This window comes from Struthio camelus, chromosome 2 (assembly GCF_040807025.1).
Source record: "Struthio camelus isolate bStrCam1 chromosome 2, bStrCam1.hap1, whole genome shotgun sequence".
NCBI lineage: Eukaryota > Metazoa > Chordata > Aves > Struthioniformes > Struthionidae > Struthio > Struthio camelus.
Window position 1 is genome coordinate 26,973,235 of NC_090943.1, and position 20,082 is coordinate 26,993,316.

A 20,082-nucleotide genomic window follows, 5' to 3' on the forward strand; every position below is an offset into this window, starting at 1 on the left:
ACTGCTAGTCCTAGTGTGGCCCAGGCAGTTCTCCTTTGGGGATCTTTTGAGTCTCTTGGAATTAATACCTAAGAAACCTTCCTTTTCTCCTGCATCCTTCAGCACGTGTGAGCTAGCTTGGACATCTGAATCTGTTTCATTCTTTTTGCAATCTGGATGCTAAGCAAATCATACAGTTATCATTGCAGAATTGCTACATTGCTATTAACAAAAGCATTTTAATAAATCTTAAAAGCAGGGAATGGTCAAATACAAAGATTTATTAGGCTTACTCATCATTGTTTGAAGCTTTAGGTGAAACTAGTTTGCAGTCTCTTTCCTTGCATTTTTGCCTCTCATATTGGACAATAGAGTAGAGCCAAAAAATCTGGCTCTTTTCCTTCATTTGGTCAAGGTTATTTTGACAGCTGCTTGACCATACTTAGGCCTTTGGCCAAGGCTGAGTATGGGATTCAGGGTGGGGGAGTTTAGAGATGCAGGAACCTTGGTCTAGTTTGGAAAGGACCTCTGAAGATCATGTGGTCCAATCTCCTGTTGAAAACGGGTCTTATATTACATTACCTAGTGTCCTGTCAAGCTGTCTTGAATATCTCCGGTGAGGGAGATTCCACAATTTTTCTGAGCAATCTGTGCCAATGTTTAATTGTCCTCATAGTGAAGGATTTTTTTTTCTTATATCCAAATGGAATTTTGCCTGAAGCAGCTTGTGCCCCGTGCCCAGTCACTATGCATCCTTGTGAGGAGAGTCTTAAAAAAAAACCTCGATTCCTGGCACATGTGGCATCAATTGCTGAGGGTCAGAACGTGCTGAAGATAGCTGAATAGATAGATAACGTTGTTATAGCAATAAAGTAAGTATGGTAACTGGCAAGGTTTACATAAGTAATCCCTGGCACTCTGCAAGTTAGTGCCCTTCCCTCTCAAGAGTCATTAGTTCCTAATAGCAGTTGATTCTCCTCAGCTTTTCTGACTTACTGCCAGTTAGCTTTTAAATGCTCCTAAGCACACGTTGCACAGGATGCATGTAGTTTTGCTACAGCCTGTCCCATGTTATGTGGGATTGGTGCTAAGAGGTTATAATTCCACAGAACTAGATAAACAAAATATATCTAAATATCTAAGGGCTTATATTTAAATGTTATTTACCTTACTTTGGAAAGTGTTTCTGAAAGCTATACTCATTACTGCTCTGCGTTCCACGTGCTATTCTGTTGTAGTCTTGTGACTTTAGATAAGAATGTTTCTCTGTTTATAAGAGGCAGCATGAGTCTTGTGCATCCCCAGAATTGAGTGCCAACATGCAATCATTTCACAATTTGGAAACTAATAGAAAGCTGAGCATCTCTTGTTAATGGCACCACTGGAACTGCGTGCCTGAAAATAAGCATCGTAGTGCCTGCACAATTTTATTGTAGGTAATTATGCATTGAAAGGAAAGAAAGTCCGTTTCTCAGAGTTTAGCTTAAAACTTCAATTTATCTACAGCCAGTTAACAATTAAATTGTACACTGCATATCTAAAAGAAATAATTCGGAGGATAAATGTGGACTCCCTAATATTTTGTTGAATTACTGTGAAGCGTCTCTGTTCCCAAGAGGATTGCTTTTTTGACTATAAGCAGGACTTGGAAAACCTGTGACCTGCAAATTGCAAATAACTAGCTGTTTAGATGCATAAGGTGAGGGCCAAGGATAAGCAAAATCAGCTGCTGTGTTTTACTGGAAAAAAAAAAAGATCAGATTTTTAGCAGGTTCAGTACCACTTGGAGTATCCAAAGTCGTACCAGTATGATGGGATAAGCTGGATGCAACCTGCTGGCAGGTAGGCTGGTTGCGGAAGAAAGAAAACTTGGGCTAGATAGTTTTTAACACATTTGAAAATTGATCGCAAAGTTGCGTTACAGTTAAGTGCATTCCCGATCCTTCCTAGTAAGTCCATTCCTTCTCACTGCTCTTCTGCAGATCAATGCAGAGTGCCTGTTCTGAGTGTTTTTCAGGTTAAGATTTTGGAGCGTTCCTCTTCCTTGAGTCAGTCGCTCTAGTGTTTACGTCTTTTGATCTTGCTTGGAGCTTTTCTAACTCAGCAAAGGTGTAGGGTTCACTTGTTTCAAAACTGCAGATTGAGAACCGACAGAAATGGTGTTAAGTTCTTCACGGACTGACTTTTGCCATTAACAAGGTGATGTGCCTGGGAGGCAGGGCAGAGGAATGCATGGTGACATCAGCTTGTATTTGTTTCATGTTTTGTCCACATTGGAAAAGTGGGGTTTGGGGGATTTTTTTGTTTTTACAAGTACCAAATCTGGAAGCATTTTTCTGTTTAATTTAAAGCTTTAATTCTGCAAAATTTGTTTTCCTTAGTTCCTGTGACTGCTGATGGACTTTTTCCTGCTTGTCATTGAAACGTAGACAGATCCTCGGCTCTCTAGTTCCTGAGTTCGGTTTTCTGAAGGCAGCCTGTGTCTGAGGCTCCCCTATCTTGATGTGAGCGCTACAGAACGTAGTTGGTCAGCAGTAGCTTTCTGTTGCACTGCTTCGCTTGTTTCTAATTTTTAATTTGATTAAAAATGTGAATTGGAAGCTGTGTTGCGTTAGTAGCTGGACAATTTTGAGTATATGTGAATGTGTAGGGTAAAGTTGCTACAATTTGTGCATGCAGTGGTTGCTAATAGTGTAGTCATGTATTAGCATTTAGTATTTTGGAAATAAATTGTCAGTGTAGAACTTGTGTCATATGAAAATGTAATAGTTTAATTTGAACGGGCAGTTAGTTTTCATATCTGCCCATCTTCAGCAAGGTTTAAAAGGAAAAAATAAGGTCTGTGTACAATTGAAATGGTAGGATTTAATCTTTAAATTCTTAAAAAATGAAAATCAACAGCTTAATTTTGAAAGGAGAGAAATGTGATGTACCCAGATGCCCCAGCTAAAATATCCACAGACATCAGGAGAGATGTGGAGTAATTCAGTTATCCTTGAGCTACACATCTAATTTTGTAGACAAATAAAGACTGCAAAGCTGCTTTTAAAAAGCCAACTTAACTTTCGATTACAGAAGGTTTCAGTCATCAAGTTGGGGAAGAGAGTTCTTGACCAATGACGCGTCATGACTCTCATTATTTAAAAATAAAAAGATGTAAAATCTCTCAGTGTTTACACACGAACTCAGGTCATCTGTTTTGTTTCAGTGTTGCAAAAAACAAATTCTGTTTGTTTTTTGGGTAAATTTACCTCGACAAAACAGATGTCAATTTACTGTTTTAGGAAAACGTAGTAATGTCATAAGGAGACAGAGCTGGACATTTCTCATTTTTGAGAAAATAAATCCATGTGTTTTTTTTTTTTTTCTTGAAGTGAGAAGGAGAATATCCTTTCCTTTTCTATTAAAAAATTTTTGGAGCTGATAAGCTGTGATAGATTTTTGTGAAATAATCAAAGTTGCATATTTAAAAAATGGGGGAAAACCTCATTCCGTTGAACTAATTGGGGATGAAATAGGGAGGAACTAAGTATTAAATACGTAGGTGAGCATATTTGGCTTAGCAAATCTTCAGGTCCTTCTGTACACAGAGCAGGAGCCATATGCCGAGCTGTCAGTTCTCCTAAGAATGGAGAGGAGGCTGAGGAAACCTGTGGAGAAACGCAAACAAAGGGACAAAAGCATAAGCTGCTTGAGAAGTCACAACTGATCTGCAAGTGATATATTTATTTCGATTACGGCTTCACGGCTATCTTGAGGCCAAACGAGAGCTACAGAGCACAGCAGCTGACAGGTCGCTCTGTAGCAGAGCAGTGCTGGGAGCAGCCTGGGAAGGGGCATCTGCGTTTCCGCCTTGATCTGAGCGTTGCTGAAGAGCTTGAATGGAAACCTGGCTTTCTCGACTGGTGAATATCAGGAGCAAACCTGCCATTTTTTATTATAGCTTTTTCTTAAAATGACGGCACGCTTATCAAAAGTACATGATGTTTGAGCATTGATGTGGAAAGTGTTTGAAGTTTTTAGGTCTTTATTTGAATGCTCTGTAATTACTTTGCAGCTACATTTGCAAAATGTATTGTAGCACTTAATTAACATTGGACTTTTAAAGTGGAAAATAGTGTTATCTGTTACCGGATTTCATTGGTAGGATCTTTCTGATTTTGAATTTTAAGTGGTAAAACTTGTCGATGGTTTTTCTTGTCTGAACAGAATTTCTGTTCTTGTTAAGAAAAAAATATTTTAAATGGATTTTCTTGTGTAAACCACTATAAAGTGATTAAAAGTGTTAAGCTCTTCAAAAGGCAATGTCTTACAGTATTTGAATAGCTTACATACTAATTGGTTTTTCAACTCTGTGTCTGGCTCACCTGTGACTTTTTGTTCTTCAGCATGTTTTGCTACAAGGTAGTGTATCTTGTAATTTGCTTGCTGTCCATTGTTAGACAGTTCCCTAATTATGTATTTTACCTTTTTGTTATGGTATTCTCAGGAGCTTGAGATGCTTTCTTAAGTCCTAATATAAGCTTTTTTTAAAACTTTGTATGATATTGGGTGGTAGAAAGTTTGCTTTTTTTCTCATTTTTGGACAAAAAGTTTAAAAGAATTTCTGTAAACTTCTGTTGAAATATTTATTACCGTAAAACTATAAATGTGTTTTTTGCATAAGGAGATGAGATCAAAGGTTATTTCATCATCAAGGTTTGTCCTTTACGTTTACCTGCGAATGTTTTGATTCCTAGCCATCTACCTAGTGAATGGCTAATATGAAACCTAAAATGAATTCATTAATAGATTTTTTTAATTTTTTTTTTTTTTTAGAATTTTTAAAGTAAACTATGTGAACAGAAAAATAGTCTAAAGGTGTTTCAAATATACAGCATTAACCTCCAGCTTGTTTTCTGTAGTGATTAGTTTGAAGCTTTATGTAGACAGCTGGGAAGCCTTTATAATGGGTGTCCTTAGTAATGAAGAGGAAAACTTTCACCTTAACAAGATTTTCTCTCGTGTGCAGCTTGCGCAATTTAGGCAGCGAAAAGCACAATCTGATGGGCAGAATGCATCAAAGAAGCAGAAAAGGAAAAAGAAAACAGCAAACATCAAAGATGATGAATCGTTACAAGATGGACCTGACATCGATCGATCTCGAGGGGATGAAACATCCACATGCAGCAGCCGAAGAGGAGCAGCTGCTACTGCTGACTTTACTATAATCAGGACTTTGCACAGTGGAGAAATTATCAAACACAACCAGACTTACACCATTGAGGTAAGTTTGTCTTAGCCTATGAACTGTTTATTTTTATTTATATATATATATATATATATATATATATATATATATATATATATAAATAAATTTTTTAAAATCATGTCCAATATAAATATTCATTTCAGAATGGGAATGTATGAATCATCTGAGACTAGAAATACTATTTCCTTGCCTCAGCTGTCTGTCCTTAATATGTCCAGAGACTTTTTACCTGCCTGCTAGTATCATGTTTTCTGTGGTAGTCAGTGTAGCACAGATTCTAAAAAGTTTGTTGGTGCTACTTGTGAACTCCCTAAATGGACAAAAATTGGTTTTGTTTTATTTCTTCATTTTATGCATTTAATTTTATTAAGGTTTACAAATTGCAGTGGATTTTTTTTGATGACTGCAACTGTGGCTACAGCAAAATACAAAGCTAAGCATCCTTCTAGCATTCATAATGTAATTTGACTCTTTTTGGTTTATGAAGAGGAGGAATGTATTTAGAAAACACTACTTAGCTTTGGATGGCTTAAGAGACTGATACGTGGATACTCTACTTTTACTGCTTGATGGAGTATAATCCCGATTGCTAGTGGCTGAAAGTATATACTCTGGGAAGGTTGCAAGATGCCCAGAGTGAAATACACTGGCAGTCAGTTCAGTTCTAAGTGACATGAATTCACATAACAAAATACGTTGCTCCTTGATAATGTATCTCAGGAAAAGACGTGCCTGCTCTTAACAGAGTAGGTTATTGTATTCTTGGAAGCAGTATCTCTAAAAAGGACATAAATGCTGTTTTGAACAAGAAGCTCAGCCTAGATTTCCTTGCTCTGTGCATGTCAGTGTAGTCCTTTCCGAGGAGTGTAGTCCAGAAAGAACTACTGTTCTTTGTTATAGGTTGTCTATGGCTTGCTTACTCATGTTAAATGAGTAACCAGTATTTTCAAGTTGGAAGATAGTTGGCTAAAACTTCTATCTGTGCAGTATTAATAGAAGAGAAAAATTCTGAAAGTTTCAGTACTTCATAACAGTTACAGTTGTTATATTACAGCTTTTAGTTTTATAACTGTAATGATTTGATAGACATCTTATATTAGAGTAATTGGATTAGGGTTTGTTTAGCTGAAATGACAGCCAATGTAATAGCCAGTTGCAGGCTAAATCTCTCCATTGCAGAATTAAAGACGACTTGTTTGAGCTGTTTTCTTTTTCACCCAACATTAAATCTTTATAGGCTGCTGTGTTGAGAGAGTAAGGGAAGATTACTGGAGGCATTATGCAGGATTATTTTCTAGCTAAAATTCAATTCCGTTTACTTCCACTTTTAGTGGAATTCATATTTGGATTGGGGAGGGGGGTGCCACAAAACAAAATCATAATATCTGACTATACTGCATACCTTTCTAAAAGTCGACTGGGCTCTCCCATAGTAGTTTTGTGGATAGGTGTTTATCTCCCTGCAATCTTTCTAGTACAAGTTTTTAGTCCCAAATGGAACACGTGGGCAAGAGCTGTCTTCCTTGATACAAGTAATGAAGTAAAATAGAGGCACACCTCTGGGAGTTTTGCTCAACTCAGAGTTCCCTCTTTTCTCTCTCTTCTGCAGGGCAGCTGTTTTTTCCCCTCCTCCCCAATCCCTCAAATTACAGGAGGTAGTTGGAGAAAGGAATATAGGAACTATCAGTGTTATTTTGTATTATCTTTCTTTTCTATTACATTCTGCCTTCTGTCTGAATTTATCTGCAAGTCCCATAAGGTTTTCCTTCTTTTGGAGGAAAACTTTTATCAGCTTTGGAAAGTACAAGAACTAGAGAAATGCCAAATGTCATTTCTTGGTTAAAGTTGCTGGGTCGGAACCTGTTTTATCTTAAATACTTTTGGCCTTGATCTTACAAAGACAATGATATGTTGGGTTTCTAGTGGTCTTTTTTTTTTTTTGTCTTTATTCTCTTGCATCCTAATAGCATGCAGTCTTGAGATTCAGAATGTCCTTTTCCATATAGAAATAAAAAATAGTTCAGTAGATAGGACCCAGGAAATAATTTGGATCAATGAAACTCTTGGATTTAGGATTGCTTCTTTTTGTGACTTCTGCAATTGAAAATGGATCAAAACAAAAGCCACTTTCTGAGTAAGTAATTGTGGCACAGTAAAATTGTCCTTGAGTGACTTGGGTAGTAGTAAAAGCTATTAAATAAAGCTTCTTAGAAAAGAAAAGTTCAAAGTTCTGTGATGAAGAATAGCTGCTAATTGATTTAAGTTGGATTAGTAACTCTTCTTTTGTCTTTCACAAGACAAATCTCTTTGGTAATAGTTTTAGAGTAGTTTATCATCTGCTTGAGTAAACAGTTAAAGTTCATATCAGAATGTTCATCATTTCATTTCCATAACATATTCTGAGTTGTTAGTGAATACCTGAAATTTGTAGAATTTTGTTGGTGGTTTAGAATCAGGTACTTCTAGATAAATTTCTTCTTTACTAGCTTTTTTTTATACCACATGAATACATGTCAAATCAACATGAGTGCTCAGTATCAATAAAAATTAATCAAAAAACCATTCACATAGAGCAGAGTGTAATTTCTAAGAGAATAATGTATAAAATAAATATCAATATGCTCATTTTATAATCCAGAGGATTGGCCAACTTTAAATGGAATCTGTTCCAATGGGGTGGTACTAGCTATGAGTCTGCTTTTCCTAATTCCGTAAAGCAATGAGACATCCTTCCACTTTATTCGAAGAATAGGGTTGGCCTGTGTTTTTTCTGGCTCTTTTATTTATATTTGCATTTTGCTCATCTACATCTCTTCCATTTCTGAAAGCCTGACTTGTCAGAAATAAACAACAAATGAAGTCTCCTGAACATACAACGAAAAAAACAAGATGCAAAGTGGTATGGTTTAGTTATACCATAACTTACATCATATACTAGTTTGGGCACCATTCAACTAAAGCTCATACCATCATAGTTCTTTTCTTACTCAATCCCAGGTGTTAATTCCCTGTCCCTCTAAATCTGGTTCCTTTCCTTCCCACCACAGTATTACTGAAACTGAATTTTCCTCCTCTCACTTGCAATCACAGTGCTGGGGAGAAATAGTTGCCTTCTAAGTGAAGAATATACTAGAAACTATAGCCAATTTTTTTTAAACTACCAGGCCCTGAGTATTATCAGAGAACATCATCTGTGCAATAGGCCTGTGTTCTTTTGCAGTCTAGGTGCTGCTCTTTCCCAGTTAATCTTTATCTAAGACCTTCCTACTTGTTTTCAGCAAAGAAAAGAACAGGGGATGGCGTTGGGTATTCTAGATGCAGTCCTGTTCCTTTAGAAAGAGTATACATGAAATGTATAAGCTGGATGTAAAAGGGATCGGCAGACATTACTTTGCTCTCAGTTACAAAACTCCAGCCATCATGCCTCTCTAATTACTTTTCATTTACTTTCTCCTTAGTCATTATGCTTCTGATTGCTTAGTGGGCTTTTTTTTTTTTTTTTTGTGAAGGGGTATTTCTGCTATTTCTATGCATACATGCATGCAACTGCTGTATGCTTGCCTTCAAACTGCAGAAAATACCTGTCAGCAACTGCTGTTTCAGCTTCATCTCACTTGCATTTTCAGTAAAAGATCCCAGGATTTTAACTCTAGTTCATTCACGCCACTTGGATAAGGGAAGTTTGCTTATTTGGCAGTTTCAATAAGATTTTGTCCAGTCCTCCAATCTAAAAATACATACAGTCTTTACAATATCTGATTTTTAACTTGTTACTTTGGTTTGTCTTCTTTACGTGTTTGATTCTTTTATTGTTAGGACAAAAAGAAGAAGGTCAGTTATGACGAAGACCTGTCAAGGAGAATGAAAGCAGAAGAGGATAAGTGGAATGAGAGGGAACTAAAGCACATGGAAAAGATGGGCATTGCAGAATTAAAGGGATAACGTTGCTGGTGAAGATCAAGTGGACAGATATATAGGAGATGGAAAGGCAGGTTAAAACAGGGTCGTTACAATAATGTCACTGAATAGTGTTATCACTGGTAATGCTGAAAACTTTTGGGGTAGAAAGAGGTAACCATGACAAGCAAGGAGCAGAAATGCAGAGTATAAAAGGAGACATTAGGAGAAGTCAGGTTCTTGAGGAGATCTGAAGAGGAAAAGTGACAGAAATAGGGAAACATAAGTAGTATGGAGGAACAGAGGGAGAACCTCAGTGAGAAAAGATTTAGGTGGTGAATGTAGTTAAGGTACTTGTATGTTATGAGGGCGAAAACAAAAAGCAACAAAGGCTTTGACTAGAGAAGAGATATTCTGGGATGTACAATAAGATGGAAGATTTAAACAGAGGATGAATAAATCAAAAAACGTAATAAAAACTGATGTAGCTAAACCAGTTATTTCAGCTAACGCTAGCATTCCTAAACCAGTTATTTCAGCTAATGCTAGCATTCCTTGAAAAAGGACTTTAGTTTCGGAATGAGAGTCTATTTGCTAAACAAATGTATGAAAATAGTCTGCTCAATGGTAAAATGAGTGCCAAGAGAGGAAATAATAGATTTTCAGGAACATATGGTGGTGACTGAAGCCAGTCATCTCACCCTTTACCATCTGGCCAAAGGATTGCCAAGATGTCTTGCCAATTTTCTGCGGTACATAAAATATACTCTGCTGTTATGCCCTACCTTCTCACCATAAATACTGATATATATAATTAGACTTAGTGACACTGATATCGCCTATATTGAAGGGTGGTCTTTATGGATTTATACAGAATTTCATTTTAGCTTGACTGCAGGTCTTAAAGACTGATATGGCTGAGTTCCATTTTACCCAAGAGAAGAAACCTAATTAAACACTCAGAGAGGTTAAGTTCACAGCATAGATTATCTCTTTGCTGATGATGTTTTCTGATACAGGAAAATTAGAGTCTCCGCAGGGTGGGACATACCTCATTCCAGATCATACTCGGGTTTAGTGGTTTTTTAATATCCGTTAAGATGCACTCTCTTTAAATCTGATTGTGGTCAGTTGGTTTGGGACATAAATTACCAGTGAATCCATTTCTTTAGATGGAATGTTTTTAGGAATTAGAACTAAGGCAGGTATGAGAATGCATTATATAAGAATATATAAGCACTTTATATTCAGAATATTCTACAAATATTAAATGCCCCTAAGTTCAACACCACCTAAGAGAGGATTTCATGAGCGGCATTTTCAGCTTACAAGCTCTTTGCCTCCCTTCCTAGTCTTGGTCTTCTAGATCAGTCTTGTTCAGGTCACGGTCATCTGTGGGTCATTAGTGGTCCATGAAAAGATGATCTGAGATGGTCTGTGGATGCATGCAAGTTGCAATGCGTTTGTCGTTCCTTTGCTAGCCATACTCAGAGGATGGTTTGCAATGGCTAGCACTGGTATACCCGATGAAGGGATTTGTATTAATATTTTTCAATATTGTAAGTTAACAGAAAATTGTTCTTGCAGCAATGTTTACTTATGTAAATAAGAGTTTTATTTACCCTTGCTTTTCTGTGGCCAGTGGTTATGATGGGATAAGATGATCGATGTATTTTTAAAAATTTGTTAAAATTGGGTGGGCAGGGGTTGAGGTTTTTGCGGGGGAGAGGGAAAAGAGCATTGAGATAAAACAGCTTTGCATACTCTATACCTTAGTCAAGCTAAACAGAATCAAAAGAAGTCTGGCACAGCTTTCAGCGTAGAGGCAGGAATGAGAATCTGGGAAAACTTTATCCAAAAATATTTTAGTGTTGACAGTACCGAGAGCAAAAACCATGCAAAGATGCTGCTGAAAAGGGTGGCTGTAGTTGTTGAGAGACTCCAAATGCAGCCTTTCTTTATAGAGGAATAAATGAAACAAAGCTGTTCTGAATCATTATTTGACATCTCAGAACAAGGCATACCTGAATCCAAAGGTAGTTGTTTTTAGTACTACATCTGCTAGTAATGGCAAAATGTTCACTAATCTCTCATTTGTGAAAAATTATTGGATTATGTTGAATTAACTCAGAGGAAAGTTAAATTTGACAGTAGAGCTTGAATTAGCATTGTGAGAGCTGTAGTTATGCTGCACCCTCAGTTATTGCTGCTAATGTTTAGAAAAACTATTACATGAGGATTCAGTTTTTTCACATCAGTTGGAAACTTTTAGCTCAACTGTTTTTCTTTGCATATAATGGTAAACTTACAGAGAGGTAAAAAGGAGAGACTTGGTAATAGTTCCACTGGTAATTCTTGGTCTTCATATGGAAAGTGTTCCTTCTCTTATGATTTAATTAAAGACATATTTCATTAATAACCGAGCATTAATCCATCTAGAAATTTATCCTACTCTATAGACTTGAGACTTCATGACTATAGACTGCCAGGAGTCTGTAATACAGAAATTCAGCATTGGTATTTTCCTGTTGATTACAGTTTTCCTGCAAACTGACTTAGCTAAAATAAAATTGCTTTTCCTTCCATTCACTGGCTAATTCACGTTCAAAAATGAATTCAGAATTTTGTAGTGGATGTTTTTATAGCAGTTTAGATGGTGGTCTTAAGAAAGTCAATAATTTAGTTTAGGCAGAATTCTGTTTCCAGTCTCAATTTTCTCAGCTGTTGCAATTGGAATAGTTTAATACTGGTGCCTATGCTTACAGACATTTTAGCGTCACCTGGAAAAGTTTTTGAAAGGCACCCAACAATAACTTTTCAGTTCTTCTGGACAATTTATTATGAGCTCCTTTGTGAGGCTAGTGCTTACGTTGGGAGTTGAGCGCCAAAGGCGGCGGCTTCTGAGCAACGCTCAGCTGCAGAGGGGAGCAAGTTTCTCTGCAATGGATATCCTGTGTGCCAGGGGCAAATTATTTCCTTTTTTCTACCATTTTGTGGTATTTTCTCTGAAGAATGCTCAGAGACGAAAATGTGTTTGGTTTCTGAAAAGGGCACAAGTGTGGTATATTATCATAAAAGGTACTGTCTGCCTTAGATGTTGGAGAGAGTCTGGCAATAAAGAGCCTTTCAGATGTCTTTTCTTCAGTATGTTTTAGTCATGAATCATGTTATTGGTGGAAAAATTTTGAATAAAGAATAAAAATACCTTACCATAAGAGATTCAGTGCTTTGTACAAAGACAATACTGTGGAGCATAGGTAGTATAAGTGCAAACTATCATCCTGAAGTCATAGTATAACAGCAAATAATTTCAAATTCCATAGAGTATTGAGAGAAATGGTGAATAGCGTAATTGACATCATTCTGTCAAAAGATGTTGTGTCGCTAACAATGTATATATATGAATTTCTGAAATATTTCCTTTTAAACTGGACTCTTGTGGTTCAGGGAGATGAGCTATATAAAAGCTAATTACTTCTGCTGGGCAAAGAATATTGAAAGCATACAGAATGGATGACTTAAAAATGGAAACTGGATTTTGAAGCAATTTTGATCATTTCTTGGGAGTAGAATGCATGATGGGTGTCCATAAAATGTTGTCTGCTTGTAACATGGATTCTGACAGCCTGAAGTCTTACAGTGTTGGGGTCTAATGTTAGGCTTACAGAATTTAAGTCTTTTTAGTTGAGTTTAGCAGGGTTTGGATGAACCCCTTAGTTTAGACATTCAGAGATATTTAACTTGCGTTCATTTTGCCGTCATTCTGCAGTTTTCTTCAGATAAAACTCCTGGCAAAAAATTATTGGTCTTAAGAGCCAAAAAATGATCTATTCAAGCTGTGGAAGTACCACTCTTCTTCCAAAGTGAACCCTGCAAGCAACATCTATATCGTTTGGATTCATCCAAAATAATCTAAGAAAATGCAAGAGAGGACATCAACTTTTATATTTTGAAAGAACAACCGCGGAACAGGAAAAGAAAACTCTAATATTGGGTTGTTAGAAAAGATGTGAAATTCAGAAGGGTTTCTTAGTTATTTGCACTTAAGAACATTTTCTGTTTAAAAATCTCTAAGATCCTTTATGTAAGGTACATAATTAAAACTGGCTTGCAAATAAGGTGGTTGTAAGATGGCTGGAAAGCTTTGAGAGTAATAACTGCTTTTTGCACAGGTATTTTAGTGAATGATTCTTAGAGGTTTTCAGTTTTACGGGTGTCGGCTGTTTCTCAATTAGTACTTTTAATTAAAGGTTTAGTTTTCACTACTGAAAGTAAGTGTGCTGTACATTCCCAGCTCCTTACCTATTTGTGAGTAGGAAGAACTCAACATTTAGTTAACGCTTACCAAAGATTGAGGTTTTTAATGTGTTTTAATCTGCAAATGCAATAGGATAAGCCTTAAATTAAGATATTAAAACTAGTCTGCAAAGATCCTGTTGAGCAGAAGCAGCTAATGAAATATGAGAACTTATAGTTCATAAGAAAATGTTTAGTGCTTGAGTCATCTGTAGTTCACACAATAAGCACTTCATTTAGAGCCATAGAATTATTTCTCTTTAGAGAAATTTAATTTTTCAAAAGCATGCTATCTCATAAAAGGCAAAATAGAACTCTGCAAAGATTTGTCTCTTTTAGAACTTTAATCTAAAATCCTTACTGCCCCAGGAGTTAGGTATTCACACAGACTCACTCCCTTCACTTACACTAGGGATTTATGGAATAAAGAGGTTACAGTGTTAAGTTTTAGAAAATAAATACTGAGGCTGTGTCATATATCCAGACTTTTTTTGTACATGAATCCAACACATATGGAAAGTGGGAAAATCAAAGCTTGTTCTATATGAGGAAAAGTAGAACTGAGCAAACTGTGTCATTTTTCTTTCCACATTATAGATGTACTAAATCTAACTCTTCTCTTCTGTGTTAGGTGATAAACAAACAGATCACCGTCTGCTTCTGGAGCTATTCCAGCTAGTAACTTTCCTAAGTCCGTAGAGAAGGAGAGGGGGGAAAAAAAGGCCTTTTTATGCTCTTTTACAAATTCCAGCAGTCACTAAGATCTGGGTAGTAATGATCAACTGAAAACTCCTCAGTATATAACTGTCATGGTTGTCTTCACGTTTCTGAAGTGAAGGTAGACTAACCTGTAGGAGACGTAGGATGGAAGCAGATAATTTTTAAAGACTATTTATGCTGCTTGCAGATACTGCTTACCTAAGCTGAGGTAGAAGACTATGTGAAATTTTCATTTTTTGAACTGATATTTAGAAAGTACCAGCAATAATTATATTCTTTTTCAGAAATCCAGTATCTGGCCAAATACCATAAAACTTTAAAGAATTCTTTTCAATCTCCACCTTGCTTTGATAATTTGTATTTTCTAACTCCAGCTTAAACTTATCTGCATTTTTTTTTGCCTCTTGCTGTGATCATCTACCAGCCCAGAGCTTATCCCAGTATCTACACGTTCATTGTCATTTTCTTAAAACGGGGGACTGTTTCTGTAGTTCAGAAGCACTGCAGGGAAAAATTATGTAATAAATCAGATTTGTTGCCTGTGTGTTTTTGGATGTTGGAGAAATGTCCACGCTTCATGTGCTATATAAAGAACAGTTGTTAGATCTAGCTCTATATGTAGGTTTATAGAAATACTTGCATTTGTGATTTTTCTCTGACAGTCTTCTGAATTGGAAGAAACTAGTAATAATTATGGGATGATGCTGCCAGAGATTTTTTTTTTTTTAATCTGTATTAGGAAGGTAGATAGCAATTTGGTTTTCCCTGATTATTTTTCTTCCAGAGAACTTTTGTCTGTCCTAGACAAAGGATGAAGATTAGAAACAAAATACAAAATTTATATATATATATAAATGTATGCATAAAAATTTATAAAAACTAAAATACTGTTAAGTAGTAACTGAATATGCCACAGTAGAACCACTGTTATGAACCTGTAATTTTAAAACATAATTTTGTATTCTGTTTTAGTTTGTGTCTTAACTTTAAGATGCAACATTTTGATTTTTTTCTCCTAACAACTCCTAACAGTTGTATGAATTTTAGCTCCTACATTCATATTTTAAGCTAGTTTTGTAAACTCCATACATACAGTAACACTGCGGTTAGGTTAATTTCATCATGGAACTACGTATAAGATTCAAAATCTGTGGAATCAATGGTGTTGGAGTTACAAGAACTGCAGAACTCCAGTAGAAACTAGTGACTGATTTAAAAATGAACAAAAAACCCCTCAGAGTTGCACATTTTACTCATATTTGATAATGGAAAACTGATTATGTTTCTTTGAAAATATGCCTGAGATAATTCAATAACAAAGAGGGATTGATCTAATATGAGGCTAGCTCATGATTTAAGTGAGTGTTGAATAGATCTTATTGTGTACACTAGTTTTTGCTAAAGTAGTTTTAAATTTTAAAAGTTTAATTTTGAGTTAAAAGAGTAATTTAACTCCACAAGAGTGCACCTTATGTAGATATTTTGAATATTTTGCCTGTTTTCCTACAAACTTCTTGGTCTGAAACCTGATGCTTTGTATGTAGTTGATCAAGATACTATAGCAAGCATATTGTATGCCATGTTTAATGTTGGTATTGCTTCTTTCCTTCAGCTGGTCAAGGTCCTGTATGTTAGATTTCAAGATTTAAGTCTTTGTCCTTGTTCTTCCTGATCACTTTTAGCTTTCCTTAGTTTCCGTGGAAGCTGAAGGAGAACGAATTTGTCAGAAGATTGTTCAGACGTCTAGTCAACATCAAAAAACTCTTGCATGTATGAAGATGTCATTCAAAGTATTGCTGATGTTCTTAGCTAACAAAATTCCTAGTTAAGTTAAATTCCCCTGTCAAAGAGAAGTCCTTTCTGTGATAGTCCTTATTTGTTAAAAAATTGAAACCTACATTTCCAGAATACTATTTTATACCTGTAAGTTGCATTTTTATTAGAATGGTTTGTCATGTAATTATACTATTTTCACAATCAAAGTTGAACACCAAAGTAAATTTCTTTTAGCTAGGATTTCAAGAAAGTAGAGGTGGCTTTCGCTCTATAGATTCTAATCAAACTCATGTATATCTGAAATATAGTCAAATACTGTCTACATGCAGAAATAAATGGAAAATGTCTTGTTAAGTATTTTTAGATTGCCATCATTGTAAATATTTTAATATTTTCTTTTAGCCTGAAAGTGAAATTTCCACTACAGTAGAAGATTACAGTTCTGAGGTAAGACTGAATTAAGACTTTTCCATTTTAAACTTTCTTTTAATTTTTCCTTTGCAAGTTTTTTTGGAATACTGTGGACTGTTTTCCAAAAAAAAAAAAAAAGAAGGAAATATCATGGTATATACAGCATGAAGGGGTTGTATGTCATTAGTGGTATGATTAAGGTAACATTAAAGCAAAGATTGTCAGCTGCATAATAAGATGACTACTAGAATCAACGATATAGCATTTTTATGAACTGTTGTAACAGTTTCAACATTACAGTTGCATTAATGCTTTGTGTTGCCATTGAGGTTGTGTGTGTAATTTCTGCTAATTTTCTGTGGAAAATTAATTATCTGTTTGGTAATCTTTTAATGAGGAAATGAAGCAAAACCTGTTCATTCAGGAAAAATAGCTCAAAGTAGTTGCTCCACTTTAAAAACTTCAACAATAGCTTGACTTTAAAAGGCTTCATATTTTTTCCTATTAAATGGACATGGGAGTAAATGCTTTTCTAAATAACATGAAGTTAATTTTGAATGTGTGTGCTGTCATGTATCTCGGTTCCTCAGATTGTGCTGTAGTTTTGTGTTGACTTTTCTGATATTTACATAAGGCTTGCAACACGGAATGCTGAGCCTGCTAGTTCCCAAGAATGTCCTTTCTTCATTTGTAGTTATCATAGTCTAAGAACTGTAAAATTTCGGGACAGGTATATGATTTTCAAATTGAAATTTTTTATATAGTTTTCCATTTCCTTTTTACCACGAAGAAGAAATGATAAAGGAACGTATAACAAAACACTAAGGAAATAAGAACTGCAAGAATTTAGATTGCTTTTGCTCATCCCTTTGGCATGCACTCATTAAAATAATATGTGACAATTTCATTGTCACATAGTGCCCTTATCTCATGTAGTACGTATGCTAAGCTTTTTTCTTTTTTTTTTGTACGGTATCTAACCTCTGCTTTGAATCTAGAACTCTTAATTTCCCTATGGCTTTCTTAAAACAGTCATTGTTACAGTTTTTGAGTGTTCTACAAATGCTAACTTAAAAATCTTTGCGGTAAAGGAGTATCACCGTGTTTAATTTTCTAAAGAAACTAAGGCGTAAAACTTAAGCTTCCAAGTTAGAAACTCATTATCCTCTTGAAAGTTGTAGGAAAAGGGCATGGACACATGGATACATTAAAATAAGGTAAGGTGCAAAGTTAATAGCTGCTCATGTGCTCCTCAGTTAAGCGTGTGGCATCTCATCCTTCTTCCATTGCTGATGGAAAGGAGTTGTGATAAAGCATTTACTCTGCTCTTCCATTGGCATCCCGTGCTTGTCTCTGTCACTTGGAGGGTACTGGGCTATTTCTGATTTCTTTCTTACCTGCAAAGCAGTTTGTTACATTCATAAGGAGTGAGCTACCTCATACTTACTGGGGAGCAAAAACATGCTTACAGGAAGTTGCCACAGAACATCTGCTGTAAATGTAGCTTGTAGTTTACAAAACCAATTTTTTGTGTCCCAAACATGAGCTTTCTGTAGTGACATTCATGTTTTTGTTTTGCAGCTGTCTGTGCTAAACACTTCTGCAAAACACACCCCCAGCATCTTAAGCTGAGGAACTAGTAAGAGAGGAACAAGTAATCAAATGCATCTCTGTTGTTGAAGTACATTTGGTGCAAGACATTTACTGCTCCCTTACGGAGTCTGCCTTTCCTGAGAGAAAGTGGCCACACCTCAGCATAACTGTTTGTTCCATACTAGTATTAAAGCTGCTCAACAGGAACTCTAAGGGAATATCCACACCAGGAAACTGTGTCCCTGGTGTGACCTGCCAGCGTATTTGTAGGGTGAAAAAGTAAAATCAGTAACTGCAGTAGACAGGTCACTGTTTCAGTGCCCTGAAAACTTTGAGGACTTCTGTTTCTCTTTCTCAGCTTAAAGGCTCTGACTTTGCTTACCCTAACTCCCAGTTCTATTCTCTTGACCAATTCTTGTGTCTGTTTTCTGTTCCCTTTTTTTTGGTGGGGGTGTGGGGAGGGGGGGAGCAAGGTCTTTCTTCTCCTCCCCATAATGGCTCCTATCAGTCGCTATGTGCCTTAGGTATGGTAAGGTGCTAGGGCAGCACCAGCACATGCGCAGTTTGCCACTGAGAGTGAAACAAATACACTTTTCAACAACTGTGAGCTCCCTGCAACGTTTTAGAACGTGTTATCCCCACAATGTATGATTACTGTGCGGTGGAATATCCTGTATGTGAAGAGTGAACCCTTGGAAACAGTTGGCGATGATATTGATGTTCGTTCATCTCGTCAAGTGAGAAGTATAGTATGTCATGAAACATGGCTAGAAATTTTGATCATCTCTGCGGTTGTAGAAAGCAGTGTTGGAAACTGAGGCCAAAAGCTCAAAAAAAAGAGGTCTTTTTGCACAAGACAAAACACATGAAAGATATGACATAATGTCTCATGAGAATTGTGTTTCTGGTTTCTAGTGTTTTGTTAATATTGGTTGAATTCAAAGCTCCTTTTTGCTAATGGATTTTCACAGACTTCATCTAAACAGTTTAAAATCTAATCTTATATGATGGAATTTTTATCCTGCTTCATCTTTCAGAAATTTCCATAGATGTTAGGGAGCAATTTTTCAGATACTGAAGATAATGGAATTACAGTTGGACTGCTTTGTGAAGGGCCTTAAAAAAAAAAAAAATTGCAGGTCTTCTGAAAAATGTGATGACAGATTGGCGCTCTCACATTTCTAGGTACTGCTTATTCTCATTCCTGCAGAAAGACTTTTTGAGAATTCGATTCCAAAACATACGTCGGCAACAAGAAACTTTTGAGTAATAAAATGGTACTAGATCTGATGAAAAACAAATTGAAGTGTTGAGAGTTGCTGTCTTCCAGTACGGTGCGTTGTTTCCACTGTATTACGATTGATTGGTGTCTGCAGTGAGCCGACAACACGTTTAAGAATGCCTGTGTTAAAGTAACTGCAAAGAATTTTAATGCATTTCGTGTCGGCTGTAATGTTACTTTTAATAATAACAGCTTTTAATGTTACTTTTAATAATAACAGCTTTTATTTACATTCATAAAAATGCTATAACTAAAGGGATCTGAAGCCTTTTTAATTGAGGAAGTTGAAAAGAAGTTAAAATTTGCATATAATAGCGTAATTATCAAGTTAAATCAAATCTTGAACCTACCTTTGTTTCTGATATACCAAGTCCTTTTTGGAATGCTAAGGAGCCACACATTGTACAAACATAGGCCTGTTCCTCTCTCTCTCTCCCTCATTTAAAACATCTGTATCCTCTTAGTGGTTTTTGTCAAAAATTATGTTAAAATTGAGACTGTCATGCTTTAAAGTGAAAAAGATCATAAATCATTTATTATAGTTGGTAAAATAAGCAGTGTGTTTTTAATTCATCAGCCCCGTTTCTTGAGGAGTTGGATAAAATTCAGCAACAAATATTTCCCTTCTTGAGACACTTACCAGACATAAGCAAATACTATGACCTAGTCTAAGCAAAGGTGAAGGAACGAGTGAACGCTTCTGTCAGAATTCTTGTCCTGAAGGAATTTTATTGTAAATACAGTCTTTTGATTGGTTTTATTCTGTCATCTCTCTGAATATCTACTCTATCAGAGATAGTAGCCAAACTGAAGAGTGATAAATCTTCTATGTGACCAGCTTGCCATTTGTAGCAATTATTTAGTTTAAGCAAGAATG

At 36.0% G+C, this 20,082-nt stretch overlaps 1 protein-coding gene across 10 annotated transcripts in view; it reads left to right on the forward strand.

The window, feature by feature from the left end:
* Window positions 1–20,082, forward strand: part of AKAP9 (A-kinase anchoring protein 9) — a 125,164-nt gene that overhangs the window by 17,904 nt on the left and 87,178 nt on the right. For all 10 annotated transcript variants that reach the window (XR_011139610.1, XM_068934798.1, XM_068934799.1 and 7 more), the window contains 2 exons: window positions 4,991–5,245; window positions 16,322–16,366. Coding sequence is in view for 9 of the 10 variants with exons in the window: in XM_068934798.1 (XP_068790899.1) it covers window positions 4,991–5,245; window positions 16,322–16,366 (300 nt within the window). In the remaining variant the exon portion in view is untranslated. The remainder of the gene's footprint in view (window positions 1–4,990; window positions 5,246–16,321; window positions 16,367–20,082) is intronic.